The 26,371-nt window shown below is 42.8% G+C and overlaps 1 protein-coding gene across 3 annotated transcripts in view; it reads left to right on the forward strand.

Annotated features, from left to right (window-relative positions):
• Window positions 1-26,371, forward strand: part of epha4b (eph receptor A4b) — a 95,634-nt gene that overhangs the window by 41,854 nt on the left and 27,409 nt on the right. For all 3 annotated transcript variants that reach the window (XM_037787534.1, XM_037787535.1, XM_037787533.1), the window contains exons 6-10: window positions 7,033-7,188; window positions 10,659-10,994; window positions 12,006-12,118; window positions 14,179-14,341; window positions 16,952-17,060. In XM_037787534.1, the coding sequence (XP_037643462.1) occupies window positions 7,033-7,188; window positions 10,659-10,994; window positions 12,006-12,118; window positions 14,179-14,341; window positions 16,952-17,060 (877 nt within the window). The remainder of the gene's footprint in view (window positions 1-7,032; window positions 7,189-10,658; window positions 10,995-12,005; window positions 12,119-14,178; window positions 14,342-16,951; window positions 17,061-26,371) is intronic.

Below are 26,371 nucleotides of genomic sequence, written 5' to 3' on the forward strand. Positions count from 1 at the left end.
CTCTGTAACGCAAATTATGTTTTTTTTGTACGTGACATGACTTAATAATTTGGTTAAACTGGAGTAGCAATTAGTGTCGCTAATTGGCAACCATGTTAATTTCTTATTACCATAGGTTAAGTGTTTTATAGTGAAAAATGTCAATATATTTTTATCAATCTCTAAGATATCTTACTTTTGCTGATATTATGTTTTCTGTTAGTGTTACTCAAAATAATCCATGTTTAAATGTATATATGTGTATTTTTTCATTGTTTTTGTGGATTGTCGTCAGTAACTAAAAGTGCGATTTTTCAATGAGAGGTCAGATGGTTTTAATATCCCTGAGAACCTGTGAGTAACCGTATACAGTATATAACTACAATGAACTCACTGTTTTTACAACATTTCTGTAGTGGTGATGATGCCCCGTAACGAAAACAAAACGTAAAGGCAATGAAATGTTTTAATGCAGTTGAGTTATTGTTCATACAGAGCAAACAATATGAGGTCATTAAAGTTTAATAAGTAGATATTATGATGATAATTCTTCAGATTGGAAAGAAAGAAAGAAAGAAAGAAAAAAAGAAAGAGAGCAGATGTAATGTCAAAACAGGCAAACAGGCTTGGGAATTGTGTGTGTTTCACAGGATTAGTAGTTATGGTGAATATTATGGTGTTAAAGGTTGTTATGAACTCGATTAGGGATTAGAGGATCACAGCAGGAAGCTGCACTCTGATGTTGACATCTCTGTTCCACACAAACGTCCTCATTATCACACACACACACACACACACACACACACACACACTCATGTACTTTGCTCTGCTCTCTACTCTATAAACAGACCCACATAGCACACACAAACACACACACATATTACTCATATGTGTCATCTTCTTCTGTAGCTTGTAAGTACCAGTAAGCATATATATATTTCTTCGTACCTACTGTAAATGTGTATATGGTTTTCTTTCCATATATAAAAGGTACAAAGTTATGTTTTTACTTTTGTTAAAGGTCCCATATTGTAAAAAAGTGAGATTTCCATGTCTTTTATAATATAAAGCAGGTTTAAGTGACATATAAATACTGTGAAAGTATCAAAACACTCAATCCATGGAGGAATACACACAGCCCGTATTCAGAAACTGTGCGTTTGAAACAAGCCGTTAGGATTTCTGTAAATTTGTGATGTCACAAATCTACAATATTTAGACCATTTCACATTTTTAATCGTAAACACACTAAATGTGTCCCAGTTTATTTCCTTTATTTTAGTGTATGTGAATGACATCAGCTGACAGGAAGTAAACATGGCCCAAGCTGTTTCCTAGCAACGCAATTCCATTGCCATTCTGTTGAAATGCGCTAAAACGGAGCGTTTCTGACAGAGCATGAATACAGGTATATTCAGACAGACAGTATGAGGAAAAATTAGGTGTTTTTTGAACATTAAATTATGTAAAAATGTTCTAATAGAAACCCAAAATACAAGTATGAACCTGAAAATGAGCATGATACGTCCCCTTTAAAGTTTGTTTAGCATGAAAACATGTCAATTGGACCGAAAGCATGTTTCACAGGAATGTACACATGAGCACAAAACACACACAAACACACACACACACACACACACACACACAGATGCGACCCCGGTGGCCGTAAAGGACGTCAGATTCAATCTCGTCAGATTTCTCCACTGACGCTTGATGTATCAATTTTTAAGTAGCTGGCCTCAACTAACGCCTGGGTAGCCTACACACACACACACACACAACACACACACACAGGCTGCTCTGTGCTCCAGGAGCTGTGGCACTCGAGGGGTTCTAGGAGGGTTCCATCTTGAAAGCCTGTTGCCATGGTGACCATTATGGAGCTCATCTCCCATGGGCCAGCAAGCTTCACACTGGCCCACGGGAGATGAACCTCCGACTATGAATCCCTCTCGAAAGAACACACACACACTCAGCGTACCCCCCAGGTTTCTCCTCTGTCTGCCCTTTATGGTGACGCCGGCAGGGAGCCAATGTTTGACTTGACCCAGAGTGCGACAGAAAGCAAGAGAACGGAGCAATTAACAGTTCAACTAGCGAGAACATTTGAAAGGGAAGTGGAGGAGAGGAGAGGAAAAGGCTGCCAGCCAGGCAGGCAGGCAGAGGACGTGTTTGTTTCAGAAAACTCGCAGCTGATGTGATTTTGCATACGTATACGGAGCCGCCTGGTTGAATGTAATTAGAATGTAATGACTTTCACTACGAGAGGTTGGGCTTGTGTTTCTGTGGGTGCACTTGAGTGTGAATCTGTGTAGGCCCTTTCCATCATTAACTGAATACATTTCCTGAACTCTCTCCCTCCAGTACAGTCAGCAGCTTCTGTCATTCACACGCTACTTTCTATCTTTAACGCTGGTGTGTCTTAAACACTCAGCTCCATACTTATACATGACCCCTTAACAGTATAATTTAAATTAACTGTAAAGTGTGTAAGACACACTGTGTCAGTGCAGTTGGCTTCCTTCTCTCTGCGGAGGCTTATTCTAATATGTAGATCACATTCATTTCATGCTATGGACTAAAATTGGACTGTCAGAAATGAGGGGGAAGTGAGAAATGAGTGAGAACGAAAGTGCACAGACTAGAATTTGTCAATCAAGTGAAAGTTATTTAGATGATAATTTATTCTTTTGAGTCATTTATCAAGCAAACGTGCCAAAAATTCACAGGTTCCAGCTTCGGAAATGTGCTGCTTTTCTTTGTTGTATGTGTTTTTAAATAAGAATAAGTTACATTTGGGTTTTTCACGGTTGGTCAATAAAACAAGCAAAAGCAGTATTACCAGATTTTTCTTTTCTTTTTTTGCCAACATGGACATATTACCCCCCTTTAAAATTAGTATGGCTAACACGTTAGCAAACTTTTGCCTGCTTAATCATCCAGCAGACACGGAGCAAATTAGCATTCATTCAAGATTTGACTTGCATTCGTCAGGTGACCTTTCCTTTGACCTCTGGTTTGCTTTCCATCGTCTATTCAGCTGCTAAATACTCCACTATCTGTGCGTTCCAAAACTCATACTACCATACTATTTAGTATATCAGAAAAAGATTTAGTATGTCCCAATACATAGTAATTCAAATGCAATATGGCAAAAGTACCAGGATGTTCTACTACACCCGGTCACATTTTGCAGTATGCAAGCCAGCATGCTTTTCTGGCTATTCTGACCCACAATCCTCAGCAGCCGATATATGAGCAAGAGGGTCAAACCTCAAGGCAAAATGTTGAAGAAGTATGTCCCAATTGTATGCATACTGCATGCAACAGTACATACTTTGTAAGGGCAGCTGCAGTATGTACTGAAAGTAAAAAGAAAAAGCATGCGATTTGGAATGTAGCCTATTTTTAGCAGCTCGCCGCTAACTCCGTCTGTCTGCTGTTTGGTGCTGGACAGGTGGCGTACAGTTGGTGTCATAAGAACTTTTTAGCTGAAAACAGCTGCAGCTGGATACATAGTTGATATGTGGTGAAAGTGAACCAAAACTGTAACGTTGTGAGCCCAAAAAAGAATGAGTTAAGAGAGGCTAAAAAGCTCCGTCGAGGTGAGGGGAACCGCAGAGTTTAAAATGCCCTGTGGGTTCGTCACTCCTGTATAAGTGACGCTATTTACATTACACGCAGTGATTTGATCCATTGTTATTATAAATATATTGATCAGCTTTTTAGATACATATCTATGTAGTTTGGGAGGCTTATTTAACTATTTTCTGTCATTTTACAATCAAGTAAAGTAAATAATCAGTAGTTGCAGCCCTAAAAAGAGTAGAATAGAACTCAATCAGCTCATAGTGTGTACAGTGTTTTCCCAGCGGAAACGGTTGGGATGTTCCTTTCTCAATCAGCGCGTGGTGACTGAGGGTGTGTCTTGAGTAGCAGTACTATATCATATCTAAGAGCTATCGATTGGCATAAATACACTAAGTCTCTCTGGTGACCGGATGAATATTTAATAAGACACTGGATCTGAGGCCATTCTTTGTCTTTGGAAGAAACACACACACACACATGCACTCACACCCTATATACTGTACAGCATTGTCAACTGTTACTTTAGCAAATTTGGGGTTAGTTCATCGTTCTACAACATAGTTTTTGCGACTAAACTTTTTTTGTGCTTCTGTGTGTGAGTGCATGTTTATGTGAGCACCGTCTCACCGCCTCAGCCTTCTTGTCCCTTTTTCATATCTTTGGTAAATCATTAATCATAAGGGAACCAAGTCAAGTCACACATTTCCCATGGGGCACACACAGGGAGTAGCTTGAGAAAAAAAAAAGAGGCAAGAAAAGTAGGAGAGAGAGAGAGAGAGAAAAAAAAGGGGGACTGTGAGAGAGAAGAGTGAGAAGGAGGTGGAAAAGCAGAGTAGAAAACAGAAGGAAGGAAGAAGGAAGCTCCACTCGGAGCAGCCAAGCCGCCATTCTTGCGGAAAGTTTTTGATCAGGGAGTTGTTCGGACGCCAGGCCTGGCACGGGGCGCCCTGTCTGTCCTCTAGCGCAGGGGTCTCTTTGTGCCACTGTGGCTGGCCAGCGCCCGGAGCCAGGACTCTCCGGATGAAACTCCCCGGAGAAAAGCTGCTTTTCCACCCTGCTCCTACAGCCCCAGCCAACAGGAACACACACACACAGTCACTAGCACAGCACATAGGCACCCATTACCTTGGAAGCTGACAGGAAGGAGAGCAGAAACCCTTTGAGAATTATCACTCCCTTTCCTTCCTTTCTTTCTTTCTCTCTTTCTTTCTTGCGCACCTACACACACACACACACACACACACACACACACACACGTCCCTTCTCCAGTGTTCTCTCAGGTCTTTTGGGGATTGTGCTAGTGGACTTTGCTCCCCTATGATGAATGATTTGCCTAAAAATACTGTCTGCATGCGAGCGAGCGCAGCGTCCAGGTGGAAGAACTTACCTGCACAGTGAGAAAACACACTACTTTTAGGCCACTCTCCCATTCCTCTACCCGGCAGGTTAACCACGCTGTTGAACATACGCGCGTGTGCCTGTGAACACGCATGATAATTTACAGCCTTTCTGGGACGAGTGACGTGTAGCTTGATTAAATCCGTGACCTTCACCGGCAGCACAAGCAATCAGCAAGCGAACACACACGATCACGCACACGCCGCATACTTAACACCTTCTCGCACGCGGGCGCCCGGCACACGAACATGCAATCAGCACCTGGCGGACTCTGTCGCATCATTGATCCAACCCATTCACACACACACACACACACACACACACACACACACACACACACACACACACACATGTATACATACACACAGGGCATCCATCGAATTGCATTTGAGACACCCTCATTTTTCTTACGCAGGGTTTTGTACACCGTAATACTATTTACCGCCGGCAGAAAAGGGTTTGCGAGGCTGGGAATACCAGGCCTATGAATGTATAAATAAATACATGCGTAATCTATATTCAGATTACCAAAGGGAAAGTCAGGAATTCCATTTTACTGCATATGGATGCAAAAGGGAAATCATTCGAGTCCCCAATCTATTTCAGCAGACTGCTCCATGTTGAGCGGAAGCCTGGTTTTCCCTCCCCGCTTTTATGACTCCACATAATGACTAATACGCAGCCACTTTAACAGCCGTAGCAATAGTCATGTTATGTTATTGTGACTACTGCCGTGGCTGCGGCTGTGTATTTTTGTTCCCCCGGTTGCCCGAAGATCTAAAGCTTATATAACAGGAATGACAGTTGATCTGCTGTTGCACTGTGTTATCGTACTGTACGGCCCTGTGGTTATATACAGGCCTCCAGCCTGATGTGGAAGGATCTCACGTAGACCTAATGTCACAATATATTACATCAAACTTTGTTTTCTTGTTCTTTGCCAAAGGGTGCTGCACGGCACGTCTCGTGACCTGGCAGTATCTATAGTACCTTTGTTGTAGCATAACTCCTCATGTCGTTTGGTGGTTCTGTACATTTTTCTACTTTTTTGAGTATCTGTTTGCCCTTCTACTCTACTACTGTACAACCTTGTTTTTATGCTTGTAGTTTCTGTATCATTTCTATCAGTTGTGACAACATTGTACTCACCGAGGTGAGATCTGATTGAGATCTAAGAACATCAAATCAAGTCAAGTCAATTATATTAGTATAGTGCAATATCACAAATTTGCCTCGGGGGGGCTTTACAATCTCTACAGCATACTACCGGCTCTGTCCTTTATGACCCTCGTAGCGGTTGAGGAAAAACTTAACCAAAAAATGAGAATCTTTAACAGGGAAAAATGGAAGAAACCTAAGGAAGAGTATGAGGAGGATCATTGAAAAATGTCAATCAGTGTTTCCCAAAGCCCAAAATGATGTCCTCAAATGTCTTGTTTGTCCACAACTCAAAGATATTCAGTTTACTGTCATAGAGGAGTAAAGAAGCCAGAAAATATTCACATTTAAGAAGCTAGAATCAGAGAATTTAGACTTTTTTTTGTTAAGAAATTACTCAAACTGATTAATCAATCATCAAAATAGTTGGCAATTTAATAGTTGAGAACTAATTGATTAATCATTGTAGCCCACACAACTGCAGAAGGTACAGTACGTGAGGTCAAAGTTGAACAAGGAAGTCGCTCTGTAAAATGTGATGGATGTTTACAACAGGGAAATAATATCACCATTTGCCAATTAAGTGTGGCGACCCTGGAGGGTTTGTTTAAACCCCCTCTGATCATCTGACTTCACATATTTATGGTATCATCACGATTAGTCTCTAGCAATGTTGTTCCCAGAGCTCAGCAATTACTCTGGCGAGTGTAATGTGATGGTGACTGACAGAATCGATCTACAAAAATATGACCCAAGTTGTAATAAACTGGAAGCTGGAATCTCATAAAAGCATTACTGCCATAACTTCACAGACTTTGACGATGCATGAAAAAGGGAAAAAGTCTTAAAGGGTAAAAAAAAAAAGCACAGCATCTGACCCTGTGTTTATTTGTCTCCTCGCTCCAGCATGCAGACCTGGTACCTACAAGGCTTCAGCCACAGATGCCTACTGCACCAAATGCCCTCCTCACAGCTCGTCCCCGCAGGAACAAGCCTTCGAGTGCGTCTGCGAGAAAGGTTTCTACCGCGCCGAGGGCGACCCGCGCTCAATGGCCTGCACACGTGAGTGATACAAACACTGGCAAAAACTCAAACACCTGAGCATCTCATTAGCTACAAATACAGTTATACAGTCGGAAGCTGATTTCATACCATGTTGTGTAATCAGTGCTTTCACTGTAGTCAAATATTTGCATTTGGTTATACAACGGCATTAAGTAACAATGATTGGATTACATGATATTTAATTAGTTTGCAATGTATTCCTGTAAGAATCTACATTGCATGGCTGCTTTCCATTTACATCTATAATCCCTCCATGCATTTTCCTCCTCCTCAGCTGCTACTGGTTTACACAGCACCAGCGATACAACACACACACCTCCATGTCTGTTAGCTGTGTGGTTACGGTCCACAGATATCTCAGATGAGAACACTGGTACGGGTGTTAGAAAGCTGATGATAGTTCTTACTCTTTGTCTGCCTCTCACACACACACACATAAACGCACGCACGCACACACTCAAAAGTGCAGAGCCAGGAGGATCGGACCACATCCTCATGAACAGGGATGAAGGAGAATAGAGAGGATGAGGAGGGAAGATTGAGCGAAAGAGAGGGACGGAGAGAGATGGATTGAGCTAGGGGGGATGTGGGGGTTGGAAAGGACATGAACTAGAGAAATATGGAGCTCACACTCACTCACACACACACACACACACACACACACACACACACACACACACACACGTACCCAAACCCATTATCAGGTTATGGTAGATTATACTCATTAATCGTTGTAGCAGGTGAGATGTGTAACGGTTGGAGTTATCAGCTGGAAATGAGTAACGGTTCATTCAAATACATACGTGCAGAGTGCTCACACATGCTGGGGAAGAGCACTGGAGACGATGGAGAAGGGGGGGAATGAGGAAATAAGGAGAACAGGTGAAAGTATTAGTCACGGAGAGACATAGAGAATGACACTTAAGACACAGGCAAAGAATAGAACAGCGGGGGAAAGAGTGGACTATCAGAGGCATATAATTTAAATGTCATATAGTAAAAGGCCGATCAGTAGAGGAGATGATGGACAGTTAAGTGTGTCCCAGGGAAGTGGGGGGATGGAGAAAAGAAGAAGACAGAATTAGCAGCGTCAGTCAGCAAGGGAGATTTATGACCGACAGCCTCAATTATCCACAGTATGGCCTCCTTCCCCCACGCCCAGCGTTCCCCTCATCCCTCCTGTGCCTCAGAGAGGCTCGCCACTGGGAAAGGCTAATCAGGAAAGTCCCAGGCTCTGGCGCCGGCCCCCCCGGGGCTCACTGCTCGGCCAGGGCCTGATGAGATGTCAGGCTGAATGGGCATCCACTGCCAGATTTCCATACGGTTGAGATACCTGCACCGTGCTGTGCTGGGAGCAACCATAATCAGATAAGAGTGGTTCCCGTGTAACAGGTTTGACACGGGAAAGGCTTACCGTGATGATGAGTTGGACGGTTGTGGTTCCGCTCGAACACTCCTTCCTGAAAACCGATCTGCCGATGAGAAAGCACAGAAAAAGGCCCGAATGTAGATGTTGAACAAGGAGTTACAAGTTGGTTTCTACTTCCTGTATCTGCTTCACAATAAAGCCGCATTCAGACAGACAATATCACTATGTGAAAAAATGCAGCCCCCTCATTAAGGCTGCACAATTAATCTAAATTTTATTGAATTTGCAATATGACCTACTGCAATTTTCAAATCGCAGGATGAGGAGGAAATTGCAATATTTGTTAAAAGTGAAATGTGTGTGGAAATACCATTTTAAATGAATTATTATGATGCTGCAGAGATGTCCTGGCCTACACATCTTATTCTACAGACCTAAGAAAAACATCTTTGTTTGGTAAAAATCACAACATAATCATTTTAATGTGTTTTTCAATGAAAATAATGGTGTAAAAATGATCATACCCTCTAATATCGCAAATCATATCGCAATTGCAATAACTAATTAATATTTTTTCAAAATGGTGCAGCCCTACCTCTCATACTTTTGAAAGAGGGACCACTTCGTTGACACAGCGAGGTTGCCAATGCAGAAGATAAAAATGTAACCAAAAAAGCACAGGGTAAGCACCTGAAGCAACAAGCCCATGCATGCAGGCCCTCCACGCCATGGACAGAGTACGTTATACTGCGGCAGCGGGAAAGCAAAGGGTGTATGAGCGCCGTCCAAGTTAGATATCTACTGTCTAACACAAATGTTTTTGTGGCCTTAAACAGAATATCTTTGAATTTAAACTCAAAGTTGTTAAACTGTAATCACAAAATTTGGGTATAAGAAATATTAATTTGTATATCCCTATGCTGCTTCTTAGTTCTGTAATTCCCAGCTTGTCTCTGCTCCTTGTTACCTCATTGATCCATGTACACACACACACACACACACACTAGTGAACAGGGAGTACGCACAATAACTAACACATACACGGTCACATCTACGAGAATGTTACCTCTCAGGTTTATTTAGATACAAAATGCCCCGTACAGTGTGAATGTTAAAACCTCAGTATGCTGCTTCAATTGCAACAAAACCATTTAAAATATTATTCACATATATCTAGATATCTAATATTTAGATTTGAATTTATGTGTCGACATGAACACACTTCATCTAAAGGTATAATACATTTTTGTGTCTCTGCGTCTTTGAGAAGGATTACTGAAACACTTTTTGGATTTTGTGATACACCAATCATTTCAGCTGAAGTTGAGAGTAATATTAATTCACTCTAAATCATAAAATGCACCTGACTCATGAAAAGAATTACTGCAGGCTCTTTCTATAGCTCAATGTCCACTCACTATTAATTGTCTGCAGTGCAGCCCCACGGAGTATCAATTAACTTCACATGGTAAAACCCTCCCTGCAGTCGAGCGCCGGCTATTTAACATCATGTGAATTCTCTTTAAAGATGGATTTAAACTTTGGAAGTGTAATACGTTCTCATACCGTCCCATTTACAATCAGCCAAGCTCTTTTAATCACTGCCCATGCCATAGCTATTCATTAATCGAGCACAAAGTGTCCACCCTCTGGCTGGAGACAGTTAATTCATTTTTAATTTAATCAATGTGAGTTCTGTTCTTAATAGAAACGGTGATACGTTTGGTAATGAACACGAAGACGATGCACGTTCAGAGAAAAAAAATGATATTCATCAGTCAGTGTTTCATGAGCTGGCACTAATAAGGGGAGGTGCAGTTGCTCAGAAATGGATAGACTGTGGCTTGTTTGGGTTGTACCAGTGCGTGCTGGGATATCACAGACAATATCTCTGGTTCTGTTGAATCTAAACTGTCCATCGTGAGTCTGACAAATGCTAAATCATTGGAGAGCTCTTTCACTTCCAGTCATTTCCCAGTAGGTTGGGTGAGACTCTACTCTCTTGACAGAAAGGCTTTATAATCACAGTTTTGAAGAGAAATAAAAAATACATTTTACAAGTTTACAGAAATAACTCTATGCCTTTATTTCTCCTCAGGTCCTCCGTCTGCTCCAGAGAACCCCATCTCCACGGTGAACGAGACCTGCGTCACCTTGGAGTGGTCGCCGCCCAGAGAGACGGGAGGCCGAGGAGACATCACCTACAGCCTCCACTGCAGGAAGTGCTCTGGCGACGGCAGGAAGTGCACGCCGTGCGGTAGCAGCATCCATTTCGTTCCCAGACAGTTCGGCCTCTTGTCGGCCACAGTGCTGGTCACCGACCTGCAGCCGGACTCCAACTACAGCTTCACCGTTGAGAGCCAGAACGGAGTGTCGGACTTGAGTCCCACGCCAAGAGGAACGGTAGTCATCAATGTCACCACATCACAGACGGGTGAGAACATGCACGCATAATGTGGGTAATGTAAATGTAAAAGAAACATCTCCAAATTTAACTACGAATGAGAAAACCCCACCGACGGCTCTTTCGCAGTATAATTTTGATGTGTGGCGGCGTGTTTTCAGATTTAAATTGCAGTAAAAACTTGGGAAGAAAGGATTCTGCATGACTTCACTGATATCCACTTTTAAAAAGCTGATAAGAAAATAAAATCCTCCGAGGGAAAAAATGCATTCATCAGTCTGAACCAGGAATTTGCACGATGGATCAGAGAGAGCATTTTTCTTTTTTTCAAAATTTGTCTCCTGATTGCAGCGTGCTCACAAATAGTATCAGGCTTTTTACATGACAACTGTAAAATCGCTGCTGCGCCGCATCACTCTGATGCCACAAAATGACACCTCTGCAGCTCTGCCTTCACATATATAATCATGTGTGCATCTTTCAGTGTGGGACGGTGGGAAATTGGTGCAAGAGAAATGCGTGTGACAGGGTGGCGATGACTAATAGGCCTCGTACTATGGATGTGTGTGTACTACTAACAGGAGGAGGGGAAGGTGAAGGGTGTGTGGGAGGTTGTTAACCTCATTAAGATCCCCACATGTCACACGTGCTGCTCCCGAATACATTATACCACATGCATTTATACACGAGCAAAAAACACATTTTCAACCCACACGAGCATGTGTACCAATGTGGGAAGGCTGGGTATGAAGTAGCTGGGTTTGGGGTTACACACGTCGTATGTCACACATATACACGCATCGTAGAAAGCTGTAATCACACATGTATAAAACAGCTTGTAAGCTCTCGCTCATTAGCAAAATTACATGACAAGCACTTCAAATACGGGTTTTCTCGTTATAGCACAGTAGGTTTCCATCTGAAATCTCTCTCCTCTCCCGCTCTCTCTCCCTCTTTTCATGCTTTTTTTCCTCATCTCGTTGAACTTTACTCTCTCTTTGTTGCTCATGCTTTTCCTCCCTTGTTCTTTGTTTTCTACAGTGAGCGTAGTGCTGAAGGAGAGGCGGAGCAAGGACAGTGTGACTTTGGCCTGGCAGGGTCCAGAGAGACCCAACGGAGCGATAGTGGAGTATGAGGTCATCTACTATGAGAAGGTGAGAGAGACGCGCACACGGCTCATTTTTTAAAGAGGCACTCTACCAATTATACACATGGAGATCAGTTTACTGGTTATGTCGGATTTGTAACAGAAAGCCTGTGTTACAAACTGGAAGAGTGGAACAACTTTGATTTGGGGGGGTATTTGCTTCCTTGCAGAGAGTTAGATGAGAAGATTGATACCACTCTCCACATATCTGTGCTGTAAATATGAAACTATCGCTAGCAGCTGGTTGGCTTATTCTTTCTAATAGCCAGCAGGGAGCGACTCCTCTGGTTGCAAAAAGAAGTCTGATTGTATAGAAGTCTATGAGAAAATCACCCTACTTCTCTCTTGATTTATTACCTCAGTAAACATTGTAAACATCAGTTTATGATGTCAATCACTAGTTTCAAGTCTTCTGCAATACAGCATGATGTTCATTTAGTAAATTATGGTCCCATTTATGCTTTAGGGCGTGGCTACCTTGTGATTGGCAGGTCACTTCCACGGTGTTGTCTGGTCTGGGATTTATCTGTGCCTACAAATGTCTTATTCAGAGTTTGCTTGTACTTATCTCCATCCTCTCATGTCACTTCTGGTTGCAAAAAAACAGGATGGCGACAGTTAAAAATGCCGAACTCGAGGCTTCAAAACAGCAGTCCACAAACCAATGAGTGATGTCACTGTGACTACGTCTACTTCTAATATACAGTCTATGGTCCAAATAAGCTCACAAACGACCATATTATATATTGAGTTCATTTAATCTGCACAAAAACTGAAGCTTAAAAATGACAATCGAGGAGATATTTTTCAGATTATCTCTCGACCGGAACCAACTAGCCGATACCTCAGGATGTTATTGATCCTTGGCAAGAAATTGTCCGGCACATAACCCCCCGTAAAACAGCAAATTGTTTTTCTTATACTTCAGTTCCTGCATGGATTAACAAAGGACATAAACATGTTAAATTGTGAGTTATAGAGGTGCTGGGATCCAGATTATGTTATCTTTAGAGACAGAGCCATGCAAGCTGTTTCCAGACTTTATGCTAAGCTAAGCTGGCCGGCTGCTGGCTGGAGCTTCATATTTAGCATACAGACATGAGAGTGATGTCAATCTGTTCATCTAACCCTCGGCAAGAAAGCGAATAAGCACATTTCCAAAAATGTCAAACTATTCTTTTCAGTGCAACGCTACATTTCTGGAGGAACCCTTTAACAGGTTGAACACAACATGTTTCTCCCCCCCTCCCCTCTTGTTCTCTTCATCTACATGTTGTCTAGGCTAGTAGGATATGGGTTTAGCCTTAGGGCATGTCTGTAATGACTTGTTCATCACAAACATCTCTCTCTCTCCATCTTACTATCCCTCACGTCTTCCCTACTGCTCACACCAAGCCAATTAACCACACATCTGTCGAACAAACCTCGTAAAACACGGCCAAGGTGATGAAATTAAGCTTCCGTGTGTGTGTGTGTGTGTGTGTGTGTGTGTGTGTGTGTGTGTGTGTGTGCGTGCGTGTGTGTGTGTGCGTGCGTTGGCAGGCATTAGCAGTAAAATAGTGTTAATCCTTGTTGTAGAGTGTCTTCCATTAGGTGGAGTATCAGCCTCTCTGCAGGGAATCAGCTTACTGACAGACACACTTATTCTTTATTCATCCTCCTACACACACAAGTGCACACACACACACACACACACCTCCAAGGTAGTCGAGGAGCGAAGCGAAGCGGGACTTGAGTAACCACATATTGCCCCCAAGTGTAAAGAGGATAAGATTTGGGACTTGACAGATGCTCATGTATAAACGGTCCAATGATGAACAAATGAAAACTTAGTGAGGTGTACGTGGCCCCTGGAGACATTTAAATTAAACAATTTGAGGTTTCTATTATTTTCTGGGGGGGTTTTTCTGTCCCTCTCGATACCACAGTCCATTGCTCTTTATATAACCCTTTAGAGTATATCTATAATTTCAGCCTTTTTTCATCCACAAGGACATTATTCTCTGACACATAGTATTATCCACTTTAGTATTAAATTCTCTCCTCTCGCTCTTTCCTCCACTTCAGAATCAGCGGGAGCAGAACTACACAGTCTTGAAGACTCGCTCCAACATGATGACAGTGGACGGGCTGAAGCCAGGGACCACCTATGTGTTCAGGGTGAGGGCTCGAACCGACGGGGGCTATGGGAGCTACGGCGGAGAGATCGAATTGGAAACCAGCCACGAAGGTAAAGGGATGACTAATACATATTTGTTTACTCATAATGAATGAGTCATTTCAGTGTTCCTTATTTTTTCTTTTCATTCTGTGCAATTGGATTGTTATTTTTTCATCTATTTTCCTCTTTTTAAAATGTCCCTGAGGTTTTCAGCTGAAAATTACCATAGTGACATGCCACTTCTTTACCAACAATCCAAAACTAAATTAGACATCAATGGTGCAGGTGAATTAGAGGCACAAAGATTAACTGCAGAGCAAATACTACTGGTATATTATATCACATCGCAGTACTGTAAGAATGTCATTCATCCCTGCTGCAGGTTAAATCTATCCACCTGATGTTTATAAAATAGCTCCCTTTTCATCCGAATGGCTTCTTCAGTTCTGTTGTCAGACAGAGAAACCGCGGCAGCCTCACAGGTTGTCATCTACGTGTCTGAACCAGCGGCTTGAAAGCATCCTAGAATACGTTATCAGGTAGAAAGGAGACAAACCAATTTCACAATGAAGGAAAAAGAATCTTTGCTGGATAGTGAGGATCTGATTCACACCGACGTCTGGAGCAAAATGAAGAAGGGTAGAAGAAGTTTGCATCCACACAAATTGATTTAAACGTGACTGGACATCTGACGGCTATTTTTGGGCTGGTTTTATTCCCCCCACCTGCAACTATACTGTAACACCAGTGATCTGTGTAGAGCACGATTTGTTTTACATTTTTCCTTATGGGGATAGTTTGGGTGTTTTGATTATATGAGGTACTTATCCATAGTAGTTGTATTACTTTCAGTAGATGACAGTCGGCACGCCACCAGCTCGGAGAAACAGACAGGAGTACCGACACCGGAGCAAAGCAACACAGTGCTGTGGACTGACCGGCTAAAAGAAAGGCTCACCTAAAAAAATCAATATCAGTTTAAGTGTACGTTATATTTAGAATATTTTCCCCTCTTTATATTGCCGTCAGACAGCCCATTTCTTCTCCTTTACGACGAGGAACTGAACTGAAAGTGAAACTCATCTGTGCTCTCTTCAAATCCAGCAGTCACAGATGACAAAACAGTACGGATACGTTTCACTTTCAGTTCAGTTCGCTGTTGGAATATATTAATTATATAGCGTATACTTAAACGGATATCATTTTGTTTTAGATGAGCCTTTCTTTTAGGTGGCTAAGATATGTTTTTCTGCCGTCCCCGTCCACAGCAGTACGGTACTCCTGTCTGTTTCTCATTGCTGGTGGCATGCCGACCGTCACCTACTGTAGGTTATACAACTACTATGAATAAGTACCTCATACAACCCCACTTCAAAACACCCAAACTATCCCTTTAAAGGACTCGGACCACTTACATTTAGAAATGTATTCCATATAGACTTTAGGAAAGAAGAGGAGGAGACACAAAAGAGAAATCTATACCAGGTTCGATCCGGGTCCAGTGGGGCCAGGCCTCCCAAACAGCTCTGGGGCGTACTGCGCTGCATCTCTGTCATGATGCTTTCAATCTCTCTGTCACTCGTCCTTTTCCCCTTTGTTTGCTGTCATCCACTTTCATTATCGCTTCATTATGTTCTCTAGGATTTTCTGCTTTAGAGGCCCCATAATGTGCTCTTCAAAGTGAACATTGATTCCCAGACAGGCAGGCAGAGAGGGGGATAAATCAGTTAATGTAAAGCACTGTGCTATAGATTGTCTGTGTAGCATACAACAGGCACACATTAGCCAACTAATCATTCAATAATCAATAAAAGTAATGCAAAGTCCTGCAACAAATATCAGGAATGGGACTGTAAAAAAAAGATTGCGATTGTGTCTGAAACTTATGGAGCTCAGGACACAGGTTGGGTATTACGGTATGAAGCTGTTACTGAGCCGTCATACAGCAGGTTCATAGTCAAGTTCAGTGCTGTGAAATACAGGATCCGACCCCGTAGCAATCATATCAATCAGATCAATTCTATTGATTGTTAAAGAAGGCCGTGTATGTGTGCGCCAGTAAATGTAATAGGAGATCAATGCTTATCTGTGGTTGCCTAGGGGCATTAATTTGCCTCTTCAACACACACACACACACACTCATGTATATACATACATACACACACATACAGACACACGTGTCCGCTCATGCTTAGCTAAGCCAGATAAATGAGGCATTTGTTTTGAGTAATGGCTCGATTGGTGTGGCGTAAAAATCGATGCATCTTTGCAGAAAGTTCTCGGCGGTAGCCTTGTTATGTGCAATGTTAACATATCCATTTGGACAGCGCGGCCGAATGGGAATGGCTTTCACGTCCACTCTCATACCCTCATAGGCGATGCAGAGAGGGAGAGCGCTTTTCATCAAGGACCTTGCTTACTATTCCATCCACCTCCCTCGCTCTCTTTTTCCCTCTCCTTCAACCTCTGTCTTTTATCTCCCTTTCTAATGCTATCATATTTCATTCTCTCTCCCTCTTTCCCCCGCCACACTCACCTTGCTGTCTTTTTTACTCCCAGCCTCCCTTCATCTTTTCTCCCCTCACTTTTCCTCCTGCAGAAAACACCCTCAGCTTCTTTCCATCCTCCTTTATGCTTTTGTTTATTAATCCACTGTGTTCCCTTTTGTCTCCTATATAGATGTGTTTGCTATCGGGGACCCTAACCAGTCCACCATTCTGGCTGTGTCCATCGCCGGGGGAATCGTTCTCCTCATCTTCCTGGTGACTTGCTTCGTTGTCAGCGGAAGGTAGGGTAAAACAAAGAAAAGACACTCCTCTACACATGATCAGTATGAACTGTACGAGAGCACAGGGCAGAGGTAAAGTGTAGCATAGGTTTATAGAACAGCCGGGAAGCCTGGAAATTCCAAAAATCAAACAACGACCCTAAACAAGGTTGTTTTTGAATGATGTGTTTGACGCATGAAATACAGAAGGATAAGTCTTATTATCAGCAAATCCCATGAAGACACCAAAAACAACAATTTGATCCAACTAACTTAGTAATTTATTTATCTTATTCCTCTGTTGGGTGGAAGAGCTCAACAATAAGGATTGCCCGCTCGCCCGAGGCAAGTAAAATACCACGTTGGGCTAGTAAGTCTAGCAACTCATTTGCCAGATCAGGCAAGTAGTAAAAAAGGAAAAAAAAAAAACATTGTTTTTGGAAAGCTGGTGATGGAAGTAGCTAAGGAGTGAGCCATCTCGCTTCCTTCTCCTCTCTGTTGAGAGTTGCACATGCACAGGACTGATCGCACACTCGCTATAAAAAGACAAAGTTTATGAGCTGAAGCGTGGGCATTTCAATTATCCTGGAAACAGGAGTGAGAGGATGAGGGCGAATATCCAGATTGATTTACTTAAATCTAGATCTGGTCTTTGTTATTTGATAAAAAATGGTATCCTGACAAGTAAAAATTGACTTCGGGCAAGCAGATATCCAACCAGGCAAGTGACCAAAAACATTGACATTGAACCCTGCATAGACCTCCATTGTTGTCCAAAAATCTTGAAAACACATAAAAGAGCCACATCTTTGCACTGGCTGACCTATTCTTTTGTTATAAATTGTAGTTTATTTGGAGTCCGTCTCAAACGATCTGTCCTGCTGCTGTTAAAGCAAACTGGAGCATCAAATCTGCAGCTAAAATTAGTCCCCAACAAATGCACTAGTTACCCATGTTTGAGTTACATGTGTGGAAAAACTGCAGTGCCCAGCTGTGTTCGGAAGTTATTCAGCATTTCCTAAAGCTGAGAGTATATATTTGCGGTCCGTTTTTAAAGATTTACGTCTTCAGTAGGAACCGATTGGCTTGGGGTCACAGACAGGAAGTGGAAAGTGCTGAGAGACGGACTGACAAATTGCTGGTTTTGGTCTTTTCATGGGATTTCTGCTGACAATAGCAAGAATATAAAATAATCACCAGCCTTACTCATTAATTTGGTTCTGGTGAATCCGGTCCTGTAATTCAGTTTTGAACATCGTCATGGGTCGCTTTCAGGTTACACCAGCTGTAATCTCATTTGTGGCACATTATACGGTCGCCAACAAAGAAGGTTAACGTTGAAGATGACTGAACTTTGAATGTTTAGGTAGCTCTCTCCATAGGAAAACAATAGCTCATGCATCACTAATCATACGCAGAAGGCCTATCTGGTAATGTACATGTGCATTCATGTACACACGAGGGTTAAGCTAAATCTCCCACTTGGTTTCACTTCATATCGCTCTGCCTCTCTCTGAAGGATTACATGTGGGGTGTGCCAAAGCAGGGCCTCCAACTTTGACATTTATACTGCTGCCAAAGCCTAAACTAAAGGCTATGTTATTCTGTATGTGAAGAGCATGGACTCTCTATGATCACTCTCTTTGAAGGTTAGGCTGCTGTTAATGCTCCGTCTCAAAGAAGGCCAAAGAGGAGACGGAGATGAGAGGGAGGAAGGAAAATAAAAGAATGCCGATTGGTGAGGGGCGAGAGAGATGAAAGGACGGGAGTTAGGAGAGGGCTCTTTGGACGAAGAAGAAAGGGACCACGGCAGGAGGGGAGAGGAGGGAGAAGGGACGACAGCATCTGTGATTTACTGTGCCTGTAACTAAATGTTTATCCTCCATGAGCTCCGCCTAGATTAGCTACATGTTAAGAAATACACGCACACACACACACACGCAAACATGCACACACTAATGTACACACGCTAAAAACATTAGTATTGATTCAGGTGATTGCTTATCAGGCTGAGTGCTCTATTCACTATTGACTAGGAGGGATGTAATCAGTGGAGACTGTCCTGTGTGACACACATACACACACACACACACACACACATGACACATGAACAGGGAACACATCAACATTTTTTTAATCAGTGGGGAATTATGAGGTTGTGCGTGTAAGAATCAGAACAACCTGTTAAACATAGGGTGCTACGAACACACACACACACTCACACTCAACTAATCAGGTTTCACAGGCTGGGGAGGTGTTAACTAGGTTTTTACAGAAGGGTCGATGCACTGCCATCAATTTCAGGCCTGCCTCTCTTCCTCTTTCCCCTCAGTCCGTCTCTATCTCTCCTCCGTTCGGAGGTGGGGACGCTCGGGAGGAAGTAGTGTTGATTACCGCTTTCTATTAGACAACTTCTGTACATCTGTCAAAGTGTGTGTGTGTGTGTGTGTGTACAGGTGGAGTGTGTTTGTTGCTGGGGAATGAGGCGAGGATCAAAGCTACATTACTAGAGAGAGAGAGAGAGAGAGAGAGAGAGAGAGAGCTCAGGGAGGGTGGAAGATGGACAGAAGTAAGGTAAAGGAGAGATAAAATGAGAGTGTATTAGATAGGCAGTGGGAATGACAGACTGTAGTGAGGAGGAGGAAGGGGGGGGGAGGGATACATCAGAAGTATGTTTGCGCCACTAGAGAGCTACATTTTGAGATGCTGTGAAAGATAGAGAGAAAGAGGGGAGCGATGGAGAGGAAAAGGAGATTGATGGAGGGAGGAGGAGAGCCAGCGGCACAACGGGAAGAAGGAGAGGAGCAAAAGATGAAAAGGTAGATCACAAGAGGGTTTGAGAGAGGAGGAGGAGGAGGAAAGGTAGAGGAAGGATGATGGGTGGGCGATTGCACTGTTGGGTGCAATAGGAGTGTCACACTTCAGGTTTTGGAGGCAGGAATCTAAAAAAAAAAGGATCAGTCTTCTCTTGTTGCCCGTACCTTTCCTCTTTTCATCTATGAAACCTTCCATCTTATCTGTAAATCAGTCCATTTCTCTCTCCTTTCAGCACTCTCTCTCTGCTTTTCTCTTCATTTTGCTGCAGCTTTGGCTCTCTGGCTTTCATTTCCTGTTCCGTTCTTCAAAATTTACATTTGGATGAACCCCCCCCCCCCCCCCTCCCCCTTCATAATGTTTCAAGAATCTGACATATTTGCTCAGACCGGTTCAATGTGGACGATGATTAAACTGGAATCGAAATTGACACTGAGAGTCAGCCAGGGTTGAAATGATTTCCCACCAGACCTTTGTAAAGCCCCTTTTCTCCCTAAATGTCAGCTGTTTAAATCATTCCCCCAATAATCATCCGACTGGATACAAGTGCCGGAGAGCTTTTTGTTCTTGTTTTACACCTAGTTCACCTTTTGAATCCACAATCCTGAGCACATTTTGAACACCGTGATAGGGAAGCTTTTATCACTGAACTATAGAATAACAATGAATGCCCGTACGGTCTCTCTGTCTTTCTCGCTCACACACACACATTCCCCGCAGCCGTTGCTGGCAGGGTACCGCGCAGCTATGCCTCATAAACGAGCTGATTTGCAGGCCATTCTGTTCTGTCCTGTTCTCGTTTAATAAAGTGCTGTTATGCTATTGTTACCGCAGGAGGGAAAACATGAAAAAATGTCGAAAGCTCCTCAGACGCAGCACGCCGCTGACAAATCACACCAGTTATTGCCGTGTGCGTGCCATTATTGCTCTGCGAGAGTATATGCGGCCGAGTGTGTGTTTGTGTGTGAAGTTGGTGCTTTTGTCCTCCTGAGGGTGCTTTGGCAACGTGGCAGGTGCGAGCGATGGGAAGCTAGCGAGCGACTGGCATCACCATGGACTCAGCAGATGGCCTTTCACTCAAAAAGCGCTCTCCCCTTCGGTCCTCACTTTCTCTCGCTCCTTGTTAAACATGTTACAGTCTCTGCCTCCCGGCATCTGTGTGTACGTGAGTGTGCTCTGTTTTGTCTGAAGTCTAATGATTCTCCAGCCTTGCAACCATCTCCTTGTTCAGAATAGCTGCAGGCTTTGGTTGTACGCCAGATTCCCGTGTGTTTTTCTGTGTTCATGTTTTTAATGTGCCGCTTTGGTGAGAAGTCAGCGTGAAGTTGTTCCATCTATGCGATGCCTGTTTTTTTTTTAAGCAGTCTCATCTGCTGTGCGTCTCAAAGTCTGCCTTTATTGAGTGCATCTGTTGTCAGAGCTGGGGATATCCAGCAGGGAGTCAAGGGCTGCAATCTGTTATAAGAAATGACTGAAAATCTTAAAATAATAGTGATTAATTAGCTTTAGTGTGAAATAAGATGTTGAGTTATTTACGCAAGCCAGATTTCTTTTTTCCACAGAGGTAAGCTCAAACTGAAATCTATTGATCACCATCTTGCAGGGCGGTTCAGTTTTTATCAACGACAAAAGAAGAGGAAACTTTCCAGAGGCCGATCAAGCCTAGATTCGTGAGGAGAAAAACACCCTGTTCTGTGGAGTTTTGAATAATAAAGAGCGAAAGGCCGAGAGAGAAAGCAGGAAAAGTGAGATGTCATTACAACGTGGCTGATTGCAGCAGAAAGACTTCTCAGAGTCACACTAATGGAGATTGTTAACAGCTCTACCTTGAACACAATGGCATGTTCTGTTGATGCGCGTGTTTGTGCGCGTAAGCTCTTTTACCTCCGCAGCATCTGTTGTAGCAGCCCAGGGTTATTCTTAAAAACTTAATGACACAAAAGAGGAGAGGAAGGATGAAAAAAACGAGGAGGCATGCGCTGATGAAAACATGCTGTTGAGAGAGGAGAGGGCAGAGTTAAGAGGTAGCGAGAGAAAGAGACTTGTGAGAAACTGAATCACACTAATTGAGTGTAAAACAGCTCAAGAATGTTGCAAATGTGGGTGTGCTTGTTTGGATTTCAAAGGAGATGTGAGAGGTTGAGATTAAACACACCAGAGACTACAATTGGTGATGTTTTTGTAGCTCAGATGTGGGAAATAATAATAAAAAAACAATAAAATGCTCTGGTTTGAACCACAAAATAACAAAAATTGGAAATTAACTAGAAAAGTGCACTCAGTAGAGTGTCAGGTGTTTCTGTAACAACCACTGCTGTAATGTTTGATTGAATGAATACAACAGGGTTTCCGCCAGTGTATTGCAATCCCTGGCGGTCCTAACTTGACTCCCAACCAGGCCTACGCATCGGGAAATTATGTATTTTTAAGATGGTTTTTAAACTAAAATATGTTTAACAAGTAGCAAACTCCTTTAAGGAATAACTCAGTGTGTAGATTATGTGCTTAACGTTACCGATTGTCGGTGTGCGGTTGAGAGAGACAGACAGAGAGAGAGAGAGAGCGCGAGGCAGCATGTGTATGTGACAGGCTGACGGAGAGTATAAAGTCAGCAGGAACATTACAGCTGTGACTGTAGCAGTGCAGTGTGTGTACAGTTTAGGCTGTTCGTGAATAAATGCTACAACTCCTCAAGACACAAGCCAAAGTTCCTGTGTCTTGCTTGACACAGTCTGTTTACTGAAGGGGTTAGCTCCGGAGTTAGCCACAACTTCGGCTCAGGCTCGCTTAAGGTGGGCTGACCTTTAAGGTGGACCAGCACTATTGTTCATGTTGATAAGCGCTTGTCATGTCGCAAACATGGCAGACGCGGTTTTTACTCAAGATTTTTCTTTTTCACCAAACTAAGACGGGATTAATTGCCTCGTTAACTCATCGTAAAACACATTTAATTCAAACTCGACAGAAACAAAATAAAACTCACCAAAGCTGTCTTGGTTAGTTATTCCAATGTTCCAACAACCACTAACTCTGGTCTAGTCCAAATACTCCTTAATTCACTGAGTTATATGTGAAAATATGACGGCTCAACACACGTTTTTTTCCCACTGTCTCTCTCTCTCTCTCTTTCTTCGAAGGCAGATCAATTATTAGCAAAATAAACGCTTCATGTTGACCGTTTAAAGCTTCCTCTGAACAGAAACTGTCAGTCCGTTAGCTCCATTAGCTGTATTAGCTCCTTTAGCTGTTTGCCAAACACACCGGCTGTCCCATCAGCTGCTAACAGCGAACTAGCTCTCCTCCTATTGACATAAAAAGATGTGATCCGTTGTAGTCAGTGCTTGGTTTAGTTTGTCTTTTGCTGAGCACTAGTTATACATACATGCAATTGTCTTAACTAGGTGTGCAAATCAAGAGAGGAACAATTACTAATCCATATGGGAACAAGAATCCAAACTGAAATAGTTGTTGATCACTTGTGGCCCCTACAGGCCCCTAAGATTTACTATGTCCCAATGCATAGAATGTCGAATGCAGTATGCCAGAAATACCAGGATGTCCTACTGCATCTGGTCACATTTTGCAGTAGGCAAGCCGGCATGCTTTTCTGGCTATCCTGACCCACAATCCTCTGCGCCGCAGATATTTGATCAAAAGGGTCAAAGTTCAAGACACAATGTTATGACAAAGTAGCATGTCCCTATTGTATGCATACTGCATGCAATAGTATGCACTTAGTAAGGGCAGCTTGAGTATGTACTAAAAGTAAAAAAGAAAAAGTATGCGATTTGGAACGCACACATAATCTCCTGGCGGAACAACAAGCAACAAAGGCACAAATAATAGAGCCGTGTTTGCCAAATGGTACTTATGGTGAATTCGGTGGATGTAGAAATCAGCCAATGCATTCCCTTCCCTGTGGGTGGTGTTGGTCTGTTTGCTCGATAATAGCACTAATAACGATTTGGCAGCCAGGCGATTCTGTGTATCTGAAACAAAACAGGCCAGTGCGGGGAGGTGTGTGTGCATATATGCGACAAGGACGTGTGTGTAATGTCATTAGACAGATTTGTGTGTTGCATGGATGCTGGTGCTTTCAATTAATGCAGCTAAGCTGTAGGGTGTAGCTGAATACAGCTTTGTCTGCAGAATGCCTAGAAAGTAGCTTACAAACAGTGCAATAATAGCAGCTAGTTGCCGCAGGTGCAAAACTATTTCACACAGGCGTTATGCAAATGAGCAGATGTTGCAGTGGGTTTGATCAAATGTCCTATAAACATCAGACAAATTCAAAACTGTTTTCGGTTGGGGTTTTTTAAAGTTTATGGCACATTTAAATAAATTTGTCGGCTCCACACACACACAAGAGCACATATTACGATCGCGACCTAATCAAGTTGTGTCGGTGTAGTAACATCATTAGGGGGATTAGTTTCACACTGATCTACACACTGATCTGTTAGCAAATATAAAGATACACTTCACCTAATGATACAGATGACATGCTCCGTCTCTCACTCTTTCCATCCTCTCTCATGTGACCTTTTCACCAGGTTGTTAAAAATTCGGCTACATTACACCAATTACCACAGACCTGCTACAGACCTCGCCGCTTCTCCCCCACCTTCCTTTTCCTTTCTGTTCCTTTCCTTCCATTACCACTCTCTTTAATGAGCAGGAGCTAAATGAAATGTTTCCAAACAGGTTGTTAATGAAACATAGACAGATTTATTACTCATAACTCTTCAGCTAATCATTTCCCCCTTCCTAATAATTAGCCCGAGCTGAGTAAATCTTTTTACACTGTGGTCAGAGAGTGCTGAGCCGGTGCCAGACGCGTCCAAGATGGAGAGAGAGAGAGAGCGGGCCACTTGTATTCCTGAACGTTACATCACCCAGACTTCTCGGAGTTTGTTTTTTTTCTCCATGCTGTTTTGACTCTTAATTAATTATCCACAATAATCTTTTATGAACCTCACAGTTTGTTAGCGCCCAAGCAGTGAAGGTTTTGTTTTCTCGGGGTTGGTGAGCGAGACTTAATTTTGCTGTGAAATAATGAGAGTGAATTTAATCCATTGATTTAATTCCCAGTAATTATTTTTTATTTAATAGCTTGATATTAAATGGAATCACCATTATCATGAGTAACGATGAGAGCAGATACCCACAGCACGGTGTGTATGTGTGTTTTTAAATGTGTGTGTGTGTGTTTGTCATTTCATTGTGTCATGCCGGAGGGGTGACTAATGATTTACTGATTTCATTTTTCTAGTCATTCTGATTAGCAGTGGGAAAATAATGTGGAGGGACAGGAAATGAAAGAGGAGAGGAGAGGAGAGGCGAGGAAAGGAAAGGAAACGTAGTATCTTTCTGTATGAATGATCCCCTCTGACTCTTTTCTTGTCTCGGAGTGTATCAATTTCTTCTCCCGTCTTCCAGCCGGCAGCCGGCCTCTAATCCTATAAAGGTGGCCAGTCTTATAAAACAAACTGGGCGATACCACGCACCTCAGAACTACACACAATTTATTAGCTCTCTTCACGTCTCAGGTTAACATTAGTCCAAGGTTATTCACTCACATGAAGACAGTCTCTCTTGTCACCAGCACATCATTGTCCACACACAACTTAGTTCATCTTTGTCTCTTTTGTCCCACTGTGTTCCGAGGTTATCCCACCAGACATATTTACCTCTTCTCTTCAACCTTTCTTTGCCTTTAAGCTTTTTATTCTATCCTGCCAAAGTTCCCCCGTCGTTTGATCTCCTCTTTGCATCCCTCTTCTTTTCTGTCTTCACACGCTCCCCACCTCCATACGTTTTTCTTCTTTCCCCCTCTGATTCAGATAGGGACACTAGTGGCTCAGCAGACTCTTTCCATGAGAAAACTTTTGTGAACTGCAGGCTGTTACGTCTTTAAATACATTATACCAGAGAATACAGCAGCATTTGTGTGACGTGATGACCGCCATCTATATCTGTGAGAGGTCTTAATTTCACTCTGCACTGTCAGGCTTTAGCAGCCCCCGCAAACTATAATGACAGCAGAATCACTGAGTGCTGGTTTTCATTATCAGAGGAAGCACAAATCAGTGCAGCTCAGTGTAGTAGATGTTGTCTCTCACTCTTTATAGCCTGGAGTTAGGCTGAGGGGGGGAAATGGGAGCAGCAATAGAGCTTGAGGCTAAATAGACCAATAAATGAAGACATGGCATGATAGTGACAATATCAGGGAAAAAAGGAGGCAGCCTGCTTCGTCACCACACATTGTATAATCTTCTTAAAGGTCTACAAGTTCAGGCTGATTCACAATGTGTTTTCATACACGACACGAGCCACCTGCATTATGACTGGCCACCAGACGACTGTATCTGTCTTTAGGTCTCAAGATTCAGAGGTTTTATTTGCCACACGCTCACACAATGTGTCCAGTGAAACGCAAGGTGTCTTGAGACAGAGGTGGGACCAAGTCCTTGTTTTGCAAGTTGCAAGTAAGTCTCAAGTCTTTGCACTCAAGTCCC

This window comes from Sebastes umbrosus, chromosome 12, assembly GCF_015220745.1.
Source record: "Sebastes umbrosus isolate fSebUmb1 chromosome 12, fSebUmb1.pri, whole genome shotgun sequence".
NCBI lineage: Eukaryota > Metazoa > Chordata > Actinopteri > Perciformes > Sebastidae > Sebastes > Sebastes umbrosus.